General features: G+C 41.3%; 1 protein-coding gene across 1 annotated transcript in view; it reads left to right on the plus strand.

The window, feature by feature from the left end:
• The window catches only part of LOC113035764 (protocadherin-16-like), an 81,407-nt gene extending 71,162 nt beyond the window's left edge, over positions 1–10,245 (plus strand). The window contains exons 11-21 of the mRNA XM_026191454.1: positions 1,128–1,367; positions 1,891–2,016; positions 2,139–2,348; positions 2,436–3,302; positions 3,413–3,526; positions 3,628–3,839; positions 4,161–4,312; positions 4,884–5,014; positions 5,296–5,582; positions 5,688–5,829; positions 6,360–10,245. Coding sequence (XP_026047239.1) covers positions 1,128–1,367; positions 1,891–2,016; positions 2,139–2,348; positions 2,436–3,302; positions 3,413–3,526; positions 3,628–3,839; positions 4,161–4,312; positions 4,884–5,014; positions 5,296–5,582; positions 5,688–5,829; positions 6,360–8,950 — 5,072 coding nt within the window. The 3' untranslated portion in view covers positions 8,951–10,245. The remainder of the gene's footprint in view (positions 1–1,127; positions 1,368–1,890; positions 2,017–2,138; positions 2,349–2,435; positions 3,303–3,412; positions 3,527–3,627; positions 3,840–4,160; positions 4,313–4,883; positions 5,015–5,295; positions 5,583–5,687; positions 5,830–6,359) is intronic.
• Positions 10,246–14,735: the final 4,490 nt, after the last annotated feature.

Raw genomic sequence — 14,735 nt, forward strand, 5'->3', positions numbered from 1 at the left:
TTTGGGGTCAGTGACCAAAGGTCTACGACAACTCTGCACAATCTGTTTTCATTACCTTGGCGTCACAGCTAACCACAATAGAGAGAACTATCAGGCGATTGTTATAAATCTGTAAAGTCACAGTGTGAGACACATTCTCATCACTCAGTGTCAGAATGGAGGTCATTAATTTTCCTTTCAAGAGAAGTAGGGAGAGTTTACTGGTGATATGGGGGACTGCTTCTCTGCAAAAGACAACACCATTCAGGGATTAACCCATCAAATTTTGATAAATGGCTTTGCCATATCAAATAAGAGAGATGTGTTTGTTGTCTGAGCAACCTCCGCTCGCACATGCACTGCAGTCCACAGCGTTGGCGCCACCAACCCCCACACATGCTTACAAAACATCCAAAATAAAAACTCTCCCCAGATCCCTCCATTTTTTTCCCCTTCCCATGTGTTATCGGTGACCAGGGATATAGTAGGATCACAGAGGAATCAAATTTAGGTAAAAAATTCCAGCCTGTAACTTATACCAGATTAAAAGCTTAGAGGCAAGTTATCTCAATCCTAGAAAGGCACAAAGTGAAAAACAAACACACACAAAAAAAGTTAAAAGGAAAACAGTCTTGGCCCTCTCTTTCTTTAACAGTTGCATTTGATTTTAAAGCATGAAATTGAAATTAAATCATTGCAAGTTCTACCCTCTTAGGGCAGGATAATGAAAAGGCTGGGGTGCCTCTAATTCCTACGGAGCACGGCAGGCCTGGCTGTTGCGTGTCTAGAGTGTGTGTTTACTGCTTCTTTCTCGATGGCTGTGGCATTCTCCAGTGGAAAATCTCGTAAACTGTGGCCAGACCGTTTGGGCTGTTACAGCAGTGGTGGTGGTAGCAGTCAGGTAGGCAGAGCTGTGTGTGTGTGGAGGAGATTAGCACTGATTTGGCCCTCACACGGCAAGTTTTCACACTTGATTTTTAAATAACTTGACTACAAACACAATCATGGCAAGCAGTGTTTTTTATTGCCTTTGATGACATGCTTTCATACCGTAATTGTCTAACTGTCTCTTTTAACCAGGCTATAATAAAGTACCCACGTAGAGGAAATCTCTCCTCATATTTCACCCTTCATTCATCTCCCTACAGGCTCTCTGTCTATTTTCAAACCTCTGGACCGCGAGGAGCAGGACATCTTTAACCTCACAGTAATCGCTGAGGATCACGGGATACCCCAACACTCGTCCATCCAGCTGCTGTGTGTGCATGTGATCGATGTTAATGATGAGGCGCCCTGGTTTGAGCAGAGCCAGTATGAAGTAGAGATCTCGGAGAACCAACCTCCAGGAACCAGTGTGCTGACAGTGTCTGCCACTGATCTGGACCAAGGTCTGATTCATAATGTGCAGGGATTTGATCTGTCATATTATATTTGTGCTGCTTTTAATTCTTCTTAGCCATCATTTGCTGACTATGTGTTCACATTAGAGACATTAACAGTTCTTTTTATTTGCATAAGGACTACATGAGGGGGGGTTAGCATGCATTCTCCAAGAGTTAGTCAGAAGCACATAAAGTAGGAGGATTATAAACTTTCTCCTCAAAAGCAATTAGTGAAGTAAACAGGTGAGGTTGCCAGGCTGCTTTCTCGTAGCACGCGATCTGGCACACAGACGCCTGAGGGAGGGCTCTTGCTGCCAAATGCTTATACAGCAAGCCTCATGACAAACAAACAAATAAGTTTACAAGCTATAGAAGAGAATTTGAAACATGTTGTAAATGCATTTTTTTCATTATTATCTACAAGTTATAGGATGGAACTCTCTGACCTTCACCAACATTCTTTGATTTTTAATTTATTTTTACAGGCCATTTTTAATAGAATGCTGTGACTATATTTGTTTCTCTGTAGGAAGCAATGGCCAGGTGACATATGACGGTATCTCACAGGAGGGTTTCAGCATCAACCCAGTATCAGGTGTGATTATGATTACTAAGTCTCTGGACAGGGAGCTTCAGGAATACTACACTGTCACAGGTACTGTCATCTGATTGTTCTGCAGCCTTACAAAAAATGCCAGATCTGATACATAATAAAAATAATATTTAAATTATGAATTACTACAACAAATTATAGTGTGCTTTTTTATGTTCTGGCAGTGTCTGCAAAAGATGGAGGCCTTCCACCGAACTATGCTAAAGCAACTGTGAGGATCAAGGTGACTGACGTTAATGACAACGCCCCTGTCTTTGGACGTCTTTACTACAGCATAGAGGTGCCTGAAAACCTGGAAGCACTACCTCTATTCACCCTTCGAGCCACTGATCAGGATGCGGGAGACAACGGCAGGATAAACTACAAAATTACAGGTGAGAACTGCTTTTGATTTAATGTTTTAAATGATCGGTACATAGTTTCAAATGTTTACAAGCCATTTGCTATCGCTCTACTTGCAGCTGGAGATTCATCTGGAGACTTCCGCTTGGATGGCCAGTCAGGTGTCCTGTCCACCTCACGGCCCCTTGATCGGGAGAAGAGGCCTGGGTACAGTTTAACGGTGATAGCTCAGGACCAGGGCCACCCAGCACTTAGCAGCACTGCCACTGTAGAAGTGATAGTCCTGGACATCAATGATCACAGCCCCCAGTTTCAGAGCAGCAGCTACACAGCAGAAATTTTGGAAGATGTTCCCATTGGGTCACTCGTCCTGGAGGTGAAAGCCATTGATTTGGACCATGGCCCTAATAGCCAAGTGCTGTACTTTCTGAGCCATGGCTCCCAGAGCATGTTCATGATAGACCAAAACACAGGTCGCATTATCACAGCATCCCCCCTCGATAGAGAGAGAACAGCTTCTTACACTTTTGAGGTGTGTGCCACCGATTCTTCCCCCGCAAACCCACGTAACTCCACTGCTCAGGTGACGATCTATATTCAGGATGTGAACGACAATGCTCCGTTCTTCATTCAGGACCCACTTATTGTGAATGTCTCCGCCAGTAGTGTCTCTAATCGTCGAGTTTTGGCCACTATGAGAGCAGAGGACAAAGACTTTGGAGCTAATGGCTCTGTTTTTTATCGTTTCGCCAACTCTGTCAGGGGGTTCACCATTAACTCACTGACAGGAGAAATCCAGGCCACAGAGAAGCTGCAGACCATGACCCAAAGCCAACGGACTTTGATAGTTCAGGCCATGGACCAAGGGAACCCAGCACAATCTTCCCTGGGAGTGGTTATCATTTACATAAAGGAGCAGAGCTACAGTGGGATTCGCTTCTCTCGCACAGCAAGAGATGTCAGCCTGCAAGAGAACGCTGCTAAAGGTTGAAGTGATTTAAAATCTTTAACATTGTAATTCAAAGAGTGTAAATATACATTTGAAATAAGAAGTATAAATGAAATGTATCAACATAGTGTGTTTTGCATCTTCTAGGCACAGTAGTAACACAGGCTCAGGCCCAGTACCCAGATGGCTCCAAAAATGGGATCACCTACAGTATATTCAGTGGCAATAAATTGCAGTCTTTTGGAATAAACACAATTACTGGTAAGTGTTGGCAGTACGACGGTTGGTAAGATGGCAGTAAACATTACAAGGTTATATTTTTGAAATGTAGAAAGTGAGTCATTGATACTTTTGTGATTTAGGTGAAATATGGGTCCAGAAATCTGAAGGACTGGACTTTGAGGAGACCCCAAAACTCCGCCTTGTGGTGAAAGCTGAGACAGCATCCTCTAGCTCCTACATGGCTGTCAACTTAATCCTTCAGGATGTAAATGACAACTTGCCACGCTTCCAACTCCAGAACTATGTAGCCTACATTAGGGAGGCGCAAGGCTACGATTTTCCCATTATCCAGGTGCAGTAGCTTTTCCCCCAAATGTTTATTATGCTTGGCTGCTGTTTAAATGTGAAGCTGTAGAATAAAAACTCTCAAGCATCAGAAAACTGGATAGTTTCAGTGCTGCAAAGGATTGACTTTTCAATTTCATGTGATCTCAGTGTCCCAGAAGAATTTACTGTATAATCGCTTGTGCCATGAAGCCAGAACCATATAGCCCATTTTTATTAACTATTGACTTCCAAGTCCAATATTGCTCACTAGTTCGAGTTACACTAAAACAGCTGCTGCAAATGTTTCTATATTTACGTTTCCAAAATGGGGTGTTAATTCACTCAGGTGGCCGCAGACGACCGGGACCAGGGTCAAAATGGTCAGGTGACTTACTCTATCAGGTCATCATCCATGAGTGGCTTGTTTAAGATAGACCCACTGACTGGAAGCGTTACCACTGCAGCCATAATGGACAGGGAAATCTGGACCCAAACGAAGTGAGTCTTGCTTTTATTCTGTTTGTTTGTAACCACATGTTGGCATGAGTTTCCTGTCAGCTAATCCACATGCATATTTAGACTCTGTCACAGTTAGAATGTACACTTATTCTTGTCAACTTTTCCTTGTTTTTATAGTTTTGCTCATTTTATGTTCATATTTTGCTTTGAAAAATCCAAGGATTTAAAAACGAGTTGCACTGTTTCACCTGACTTTCATTTGGATTTTATATTGCTACTGCAAACTTGACTCAAATTTTGAAGTCCCACTCAGAAAATCCTTTCTGTTATAGAAAGAGAAAAGTAGATTTTGCATGTTTTTGCATCACAGCCTTTCAGTGTTATGAGAAAATCATGTATCCCTTGCAGATAATATTTTTAAACATATTGTTTTATTAATATTTAAAATGACTTTCAGGCGCTTTTGTGTATTGGAAAACACACACACAAAGAAAGAAAAACATCCAGACAAAAACAGGCTGTTCGATGTGGGCTTTGGGGACCAAGAATTGTGTAACAGGGTTCAGAAAGTTTAAAAGTTAAAAAGCTGAGATTCATTTTGTCGCTCCAGGCTTGTTGTTACGGCAACAGACCGGGGAACCCCACGGCTCGCTGGCTCTGCCACCCTCACTGTGATCATCATTGACCTCAATGACAACAGTCCCATGATTCCCCTGCCTCAGAAGATTCGAGTGCCTGAGGGTAAGTCAGCTTCACAGTGGAAGTTAGCCCAGTGATCTTATCATAAAGCCTCACATCACACTCCCTGGCAGCTCGCTCAGCAGGGCTCAGTGAGAAAAGTCTGACCCTTTGATGAAACAAGCTATGGCCAAGTTCCTCCTCCGTTCATTTCCTGTCTATTAGTTCAAGGCTTTCCAGAACCGGATATTTCTTCATAAAGTTTTTTTTTTCTTTAAACCAAGACACTCTGTGTTTCATTTTAGCTGCACCTAAATATCTGCTCTTTGTCTTCACACATACAGATACTCTCATTGGCACAATAATCACCCAGGTAACGGGGAATGATGTGGACTCGGGGCCAGCCCTCTCCTACACGTTACACCTAGATGCAAGCAGCCAAGGCATGTTTGGAATTCATTGTTATGGAGGAGGAGTGTCGCTGACTGGACCACTAGACTACGAGGAAAGGACGTGGTACACTCTAACCGTTCGCACATCTGACTCTAAACATCAAAGCGAGGCCAACCTCACTGTGCTGGTGGATGATGTGAATGATAATTCTCCCACCTTTACCCAGGATTTGTATCAGGTACTGCATATTTCACTACATTTTAGATTATCGGAATATTTGTTAAAGTTTTCAATAATCTGTAATGGAGATAAATATATTTACATTTAATGTGTTTCTTATCAGGTGGCTGTATCAGAGCACCTCCCTGCAGGCAGCGCAGTCGTCACCGTAACAGCCACTGACCGTGACTCTGGGGACAATGGGAAAATTACTTACAGAGTCATGTCATCAACGAAAGGTGTCTTCTACATTGACCCAGTCAATGGTATGATTACTGTCTGCACTGCATTTATGGTTGTTTATAACTACACTCTAACCAGAGTTTAAGAGCCCCTTAATTATACTTCATTAAAAAAAATGCCATTCCCTAAAGCGCTCCTTGGATGCTCATTTGGGGTTTGGACATATTCGCAACGAGTATTGCAAAATATTTAATCATTTTCTTCATTATAAGTAATTGAAAACCAAATCGAATGTTATTTGCCTCAGATGTTTTGCTTGAGATAGCATCTAAAAATAAGTGCGTCATAAAAGAGGACTTTTTTTCTTTACACTAACTATACTTTCTCCTGTCCTCAAAACATTTCCATTTGCCTGAAATAATGTTCTCTCAAACAGTGTGTACCCAAATCTGCCACAGTGTTTACAAAATGTAATTGTAATTTACTTTTTTAGTTAAGTCATTCATTACTGTGTAAGAGCTAACCAGCACTGATATGTAATATGATGGGTTGTGAAAGAAAGACCTAAAATTACGTTGGCCTTCTTATGATGGTACTCTCTGTTTCTTCGCAGGTACTCTATTTACTAAACAAAAGACTGAGTTTGACTTCGAGAATCCCTCCATTCTGGTGGTGATTGAGGCACGAGACCAGGGTACTCCATCCCTTTCAGCCATTGCCACTGTGCATGTTCAAGTGTCTGACATAAACGACAACGCCCCCATCTTCCATCAGTCAGAGTACAGAGCCACTGTGTCTGAAGACGGCCTTCCTGGATCAACTGTTCTGACATTAGAAGCTGTGGATGGAGACCTGTTACGGGATAACTGTGGTTTTGATTTTGCTATTGCCAGTGGCAACTCGGGTAATGCCTTCCAGATTGAGAGCAGCGTGCGCTTCTTGGAGGGGCGGGGCTTCCAGACAGTTGGGAGTCTAATCCTGGTAGAGAAGCTGGACTTTGAAGCGGTACCAAGTTATAACCTGACGGTTGTGGTGTCAGATCGTGGAATCCCTCAGCGTAGCTCCAGCGTTCCTATCATTATCAGTGTTACAGATGCCAATGACAACCCTCCAGTATTCAGCCGAACAGAGTACAGTGTGATTCTGAGTGAGGGTACGGCAGCAGGGACTGAGATCTTGCATTTATCCGCCACAGATCCAGATTCTGCTCCAAATAGTGAGGTCCAGTACTCTATAAGCTCAGGAGATGAGACAGATCTTTTCCATGTAGACCAGTGGACTGGAGCTTTGAGGCTGCAGAGACCTCTGAACAGCGAGACACAGTTGTCCCATTTGATTGTTGTCCAGGCCACTGATGGCCAAGGACACTTTGCTTTGGCCCCTGTCAGTATAGAAGTGAAGGACATCAATGATAACCGGCCTTTCTTTCCCCTCAATCTAGTAACTGCAAGCATCAGGGAAAACCAACCCCAGAACGCCTTAGTTACCATGCTGCATGCAATTGACCATGACAGAGGGGTTTTTGGACAGCTAAGGTACTACATGTTAGACTCCTTTAAAGAAGGAAAAGAGGGCTTCTTCATCAATCATACTTCAGGTGAAATACGGACCCGCTCTTCTTTTGACTTTGAGAAGATAAACTCATTCCAGTTTGTGGTCATGGCTGTGGATGCAGGCAACTATTCTGCTACTGTAACAGTGAAGGTTTATGTTACGGGGGAGGATGAATATGATCCTGTTTTCACCTCTTCAGAGTTCTTATTTGAAGTGCCTGAGGGAGCAAAGAAGGGTCAGGTCATTGGCAAAGTGCAAGCCAGAGATGAGGACGGGGGTGTGGATGGTGTTGTACTCTACTCCTTAGCAGACCACTCGCCTTATTTTGAAGTCAATAAATCAACTGGAGAGGTTTCTTTAAAAACGGATGGCTACAGTAGACACATGAGTCGCTCTAAAAGAGAGCTACGTCTAATGACACTGGATGTGAGCGCTCACAGCCCTCTGGAGACGTCTCGCATATCAGTGGCCAAAGTTACCTTAGATGTTACCCATACATCTTTTGGTCTCACCAGAGACGTGAACATGTTGCTCGTCAGTGTCATTGCAGTTTCACTTGGGATCATAGTCATACTGATAACAATTGCTGTGGCACTATTTTTTGTTAAGTTAAGACGTCGGAAGAAGGAGAAAAAGACACACGAACGAACACCAATGTCAGGGACCCTGCTGCACAAGTTTGAGGAAACAAAACTAGCAGCCAATGAAATGATTTACCATCAGGCGCTTCCTGGATATGCAACTGATCAAAGAGGAACTAGTGGGGGTCCGTACACCCGTGGCGGATCCCTAGATCCTTCTCACTCCAGTGGTCGAGGCTCTGCCGAGGCAGAGGCAGCAGAGGATGATGAGATCAGGATGATTAATGAATATCCCAGAGTGTCAAGCATCTCCTCGTCAATGCAGGAGCACATCTCTGCCCGAGGTCCAGACTCCGGAATCCAGCAGGATGCTGATCAGCTATCAGATGTGTCTTGTGAGCCTTCTATTGATTGGTTCAAAGGAAAGAAAGCGGGCAGCGTCAATAGTACTTTGTTAGCTGGCCAGGTGCCAATCTACAGGGACGAAGGGTGCGGGTATGTAGGCGTGGGACGAGGACTGAGCATCTCCCGCCCTAAAGACTACACCTTCCCTGAGGACGGAAAGCCCTCCGCAGATGGCTCCCTCACAGCCATTGTGGCCAGTGATGAGGAGCTGAGGGGCAGCTATAACTGGGACTACCTGCTAAACTGGTGTCCCCAGTTTCAACCTTTAGCTAATGTCTTTACTGAAATAGCACGTTTAAAAGATGAAACTGCGCCTCCTCATCCTCGCAGGTCATTTCATCACAAAGCAAAAGCAGAGTCAAGAATTGACCCTCCACCTCTCATAACCTCTGTGGCCCACCCTGGGGCCAAAACTGTGCATCCAAAGCCTGCCGTAGGTAGGACGTTCCCAAATCTGGCTTCCTTACGAAGATCGCCCATCAGCGCTGAGGGATCCATCTCGTCAATCGCGATGTCTCCAAGTTTCTCCCCGTCTCTCTCACCACTGGCAGCACGTTCGCCTGCAATTACACCCTTCAGTGTCTCACAGGGCCCCTCTGCCTCCGTGATCAGCACAACTGAACATAATTTGGAACACAGTGAAGAGGCAGAGCTGAGGATTTAAATTTTAAAGGGTGAACTGAGCTGAATCACTGCTGTTCTAATCTTGTTCTACTGTATGACCACAGAGGCTGCAACCTGAAATGAGGCAATGCTATTCTCTCTTCTGTTTTCTCAAGAGAAGTACACAATGTTATATCAAAAAGTCCAAATAGCTGAAGATGTGGTGCTTTTTCATGAAAAAAATACATCACTAGCAGGCCAAAAAAGGACTATGCCTTGTGTGTGTGTGTGTGCGCGCGTGTGTGTGTGTGTGTGCGCGCGTGTGTGTGTGCCTGCATTTGTGCATTAAATAAACATATGCTTTTGTTGATCAGTGTTAATTTGCACATTTTAATGGAGATTCATAAACGATGTCAATATTTTGTACAAAAGCATTGTCTATATTTTTATATATGTGTGGTTTCTGACTAAATCTGGCATTAACGTGTCAAAGGGGGTGCAAAAACCTCAGAATACATTTTTATATTTGTATATTTGCTGATGTACTGTATACTTGTTTGTACTGTACGTCTGTGGCGTATCTTGTAATTCTTAACTTTGTGGTTTTAAGTGAAGCTCACCATTAATTCTTCATGAAATAGGATTTTTTTAGGAGATAATTGTAAATATTTATAGAAGAAGAAACAACCTCGCTTGAACAAATGAAACATCAGTCAGAATAGAGTATTATGTGACTAGATTTTCTTACAATTCAGTGTTTGATCTTCCATCCAAGGTAACAATGAATGTGAAATGCTGAAAAGTTGTCTTAGTCCTTAACATGCACCCGATCACATTCTGCAAAATAGGACTTGACATCCAATGATCCTGTTTTTCAGGCACATGGCTTTAATTTCTCACAACAAGCCTTACTGCTTATCTTTTCTTTGCATTGTGACACGAAAAACGAATAAGGGAACACTGAGCAGCTACTTGGTAAATGTAAAATAGTTTGCCTTATCTGCAGCCTGATCTTTCCAGAGAATGTAAGCTGTTTGTTTATCTACATAACTAACGTTCCTCAGATAAATGTTAAAAACAAACACTCGAAATGTAAAAATTAGTGCTATCCTAACACTGAAATTTGCAGCAGTTTTATTTTTTGTCATTTTTAGTTCTGTCCAGATTTTTTCTTTTCCCTTTGGTGTAAATGTATTGACAAACTCACTTTGTGTTACTTGGACCATTTTTTCCCAACTCCTTTCAGCAGCAGTATACACAACATGTATGTGAATTAAAACTGGTGCCAGTAAGTGTTACAGTTGGTATAATAGGAGTTCAAAAAAAGTGTATATATATATATATGTATATATGTATGTATATGTATATATGTATGTATATATATGTATGTATATATATGTATATATTAGGGGTGCAACGATACACAAAATTCACGGTTCGGTTCGGTTCGATACTTTGGTGTCACGGTTCGATATTTTTTCGATACAAAAAAAAATGTTCATGCCTTTTTAATTTGTCATTTATTAAAATTATAAATATATATTTTAACACAAAAGTACAGTTTTTAAATTTAACCCTAACCCTTGTGCGTGTTGTTTTTTAGCTCGTCATATTGCAGCCACAGAAATTCTTTTGTCCATGAAACCATAAAGCTGCACTTTCTTTTTGCCTTATAGTCTGATTTGTCATAACTTCTCCGTTTTGTGGTAAGCTTTTCTTTGGCTGTCACTTCTTCACCCTGACCTGTCTTATTTGGCTCAGCAGAACTAAAATATATATCTGTCTGTTAAGGTTCTCAATCATCCAGGTCATCGTAGTGAAATATATATCCTGCCGCACTCACATAAGCTCAGCGATTCTCTGCGCGATCAACCTCTCACATGTTTAAGCTGCGGGAGATTTCACTTGTCATGTTTGCATAGTAAGCTAACAATTAATAAGACGATGTCAGAGGAATTGGTGCACAAATTATCATCACTCACAGATCAGTGCTGTCGCTCTCTATACACAGTTCGCGCGATTGCAAAGTGAAAGCAAAAAAACAAGCGCAAATTCAAACACGATTTCAATATGTCACATATTGACAGTGGCTCACCCAATGACATAATTACCCAGCTACATTTCTGAAAGAATGCAAAAGCATTGACATATATTTTTCCTTCCTACAATAGCCCGACAGGCAGGGCAGAGATAGCCCCGGGACGTCGGGCTAGCGATATTGCGAGCCCTGTATCTGATTGAGGAATCACTCATCTTTGGAAAAGAGAGTTTATTACAGAGAAATGTCTCTTTCCAAAATAAAAGCTATACTATCCGCTTCTTCTGGGCTATATTCTCAGCAGCATATTAAACATATCAGGTCTCCATAAGGAGAATCCTGTGCTAACAGCTGTCTAAATGACTCGGCTAAAGTTTGTAGCATGCATGCTTGTTGTTTTTGTCTTTGCACTAGGATGATGTCAGCGTAAATGTGCAGTCATATTCGTTGTGTTCCCACTAGTGCTTTCAGGTTAATCTCGTTGAAATAACCTTAACGCCACAACACGGCAAATCTCCGTTAACGAGCTACCCTATACAGAGGGGCTAGACGGCCAACACGTTAACGAGCTAACTGCGCTAACACACTAGCTCCCACCCATGTAATTGAGCATTGCATGGCACATCCAACATACTGTTTTACTTTAGTCCATGACTCGCTTACCTTCAGGGTCATACGTCACATGAAAACCAAAATAATTCCAAACGCCAGATCTGAATGAGGGTGGGGAGGTCCACTTCTGTCTCGCTAGCTTGCCCTGCGCTCTTCCTTCTGACCATGCTGTCTGTGTTGAGTGCTCAGTGAATCTGCGTTCGACTACTCCGTCTAGGCTGCACTCTCGAGCCTAGGCGGAGTAGTCAAATGCAGATTCACTGAGCGCTCAACACAGACAGCATCGTCAGAAGGAAAGTTGATAAAATAAATTACAAATTTTGTATTGTTCTTTATTTTTTCTCCCCTTTGGTTTTCTTTCTTTCTCTCCCCCTCTTTCTTTCATTCTTTCCCCCTGTCCTATCCCACAGTCATGTCTGTCCCGTTTGCAACTGAAAATAAAATAAATTCATAATTATAATAAAGGTCAATCAAATGGACCAATATGATGATCCACTTAAAATAAATCCTCTTGGCATCTTTCTTGGCCTCAAGACAACAATTCTGATGGCTATAGATCCAAACGGGACACAAAAAAAAAAAAAAAATTGAAAAAAAAAAAAAATTGAAAAAAATTGTATTGTTCGATACATATGCGTACCGAACCGAAAGCACTGTATCGAACGGTTCAATATCGATACGAATATCGTTGCACCCCTAATATATATATGTATGTGTATATATATGTATATATATATATATATGTATATATATATATGTATATATATGTATATGTATATATATATAAAAAAAAAAACACCCAGCACGCCCCTGCGGGCGGTTTATCCTTCAAGCTCGGGTCCTCTACCAGAGGCCTGGGAGCTTGAGGGTCCTGCGCAGTATCTTAGCTGTTCCCAGGACTGCGCTCTTCTGGACAGAGATCTCCGATGTTATTCCCGGGATCTGCTGGAGCCACTCGCCTAGCTTGGGAGTCACCGCACCTAGTGCTCCGATTACCACGGTGGTCCCCGTGGTAATACATATATATGTGTATATATATATGTGTATATATATATATATATATATATATATATATATATATATATATACATGGGTATATATAGACACACATTTCTGAATGTTTAAACACCACCACAGAATGTCTCAATGCTTTTACACAGCTGCCTATGATATGAAGTGTCCATGAATATAATTGTGCTTTGAGCAAGAAGATAAAATGTATCTGTTTACATTAGTAACCAGATAATGACCTTGCCTAATCTCCATTTTTAGACTGTAAGATTATCTAACATTGTAACGTATCTTTATTTATCTATTAGGCAGATATCAAAAACTGCGAGGATTAGTCAATTTTATTTAGTTGAAAACTATTGGCCAAATATAGATGAACACTACCTGTTAAATAAAAATTACAGTACCTTGTTGTTTGTATTGTTTTGTATTCATCAGTGTTAAGTGCTCCTCGACTTTGTGTTCGTCCAAACTGTGCATACCGTGGTATCACTGAGAAGAAATTCCTCTTGATGTTCATACATATCATTCTAGGCTTGTCCAGAGAAATGTTTCCAGTAAAAAGTGCCTGAATAAAGTACTTGTGATCACATTGTTGCCTCAGTCACATGTTTTTTTCAGGTTAGAAAAAGATACTAAATCATGTAATCATTAAAGTCTGCAGTCTGTATACACATGTATTTTGAACTGGATTTGGGACACAGTGCAAAAAACTCCCAATAATGATTTATATGAAGGAGGCCGTCTTACCCTGAGGGTTTTCACTGATGTATGCTGATGTTTTGTGGACATATCCGAAATCACCAGCACTACCCTGTAACCTCAGTCTCATACCTTATCAAAACTGTGAAACAGGCCCCTGTCCCAGAGGCGGTACATTAAAGGGGAAAAGAATTGACATGAAAGAAAAAAAAAAGATTTTAACAATATTTGATTTAATGATGGCCATTATGTGTAATTTTAAACTTGATAGGCATATTTGATGTAACTCAATTGCAATACCATAACAGCTTATTTGAAATATTGGCTTTACAGACACTTTCATTTCCACTGACAGCCTTCATGAAAAAATTGTGCTCTGTTTTGTCAAGATATCTCCTACATGTTTGGGTCTCAAAAGTCATTCATCATGTTGATGTGGATGTGATGAATGTACCAAACTCAGGTCAAATCTCGAAGATTTAATCTTAGGTGTATGACATACTCACAGCTATTTTTTTTTCCATTTCTGTCTTTGTTGACCTTGTTTTACCTTAGAAATTTCATACTGTTGTTCTATTTGAGTTAACTGCTCTACTTTTCGATTCCCAAGAATATATAATACACATAAAAACAGCAGGGTGAGGTAAAACAAATGTGAAAAAATATATTACATGTCTGTAATCATGGTTTAGTATTACTTGAATGTTTTCATATCGCAAATAAAACCTCTTCATACAGCTCTAACATTAATATTCAGTCAGAAAAACTAAAATCATCAAAACAGATTGGTCGTCTAAACTTTTCTTACTTCAAACTTTAAATTCAGAACGACTGCATGTCAGCAATGTTAATGTTATTTTTTTAATATATACACCTGTCATGGGAACTCATTGCATAACTGTTACACTGCCTGAGGCTGGACAACACTCCTGCTGTCTGATGAAACAGAGCTGAAACTGGACTAATGCTGTTTGCCCGCACCAAGGCCTGCCTCTTGACTGGTTATTGAGCTGAAACCCAAACCTGAGAAATTACAAATACATCCACAGAGGTGAATTCGTGTGTGTACGAGCAGCACACTGGTGACACGCCCAGCACGAGTGTCATAGTGGACTCGGATTATGAGATGAAGTCTGTGCCCCAAACCGAGCACCTTGGATCAGCGGCCAGTGTATACAAAACAGAACTCAGATGATATGAGTGAGAGGGCAAAAGGCGAGTCATTACTCAAAGCTTAAATTAAAGGCTCTGCATAAACCAAATGAAATCTATCATTTTCCCGTCAACACAAAGTGAATATACAGGAGACTGCTCTGTTAACATGCAATCTTCAGTGCCAGCCTGCCTTTTTTCCTTCACTGACTTCATCTCTTACAGGGATGTCAGTGCTGTCATGCTTGTATGATACTGAATATGGTAGCTCTTTTAGTGTCCTTTTATTTATCTAAGTTTTATAAAACGTAGAGTGTCAACCCAGACGATA

This window comes from Astatotilapia calliptera, chromosome 14 (assembly GCF_900246225.1).
Source record: "Astatotilapia calliptera chromosome 14, fAstCal1.2, whole genome shotgun sequence".
Taxonomy (NCBI): Eukaryota; Metazoa; Chordata; class Actinopteri; order Cichliformes; family Cichlidae; genus Astatotilapia; species Astatotilapia calliptera.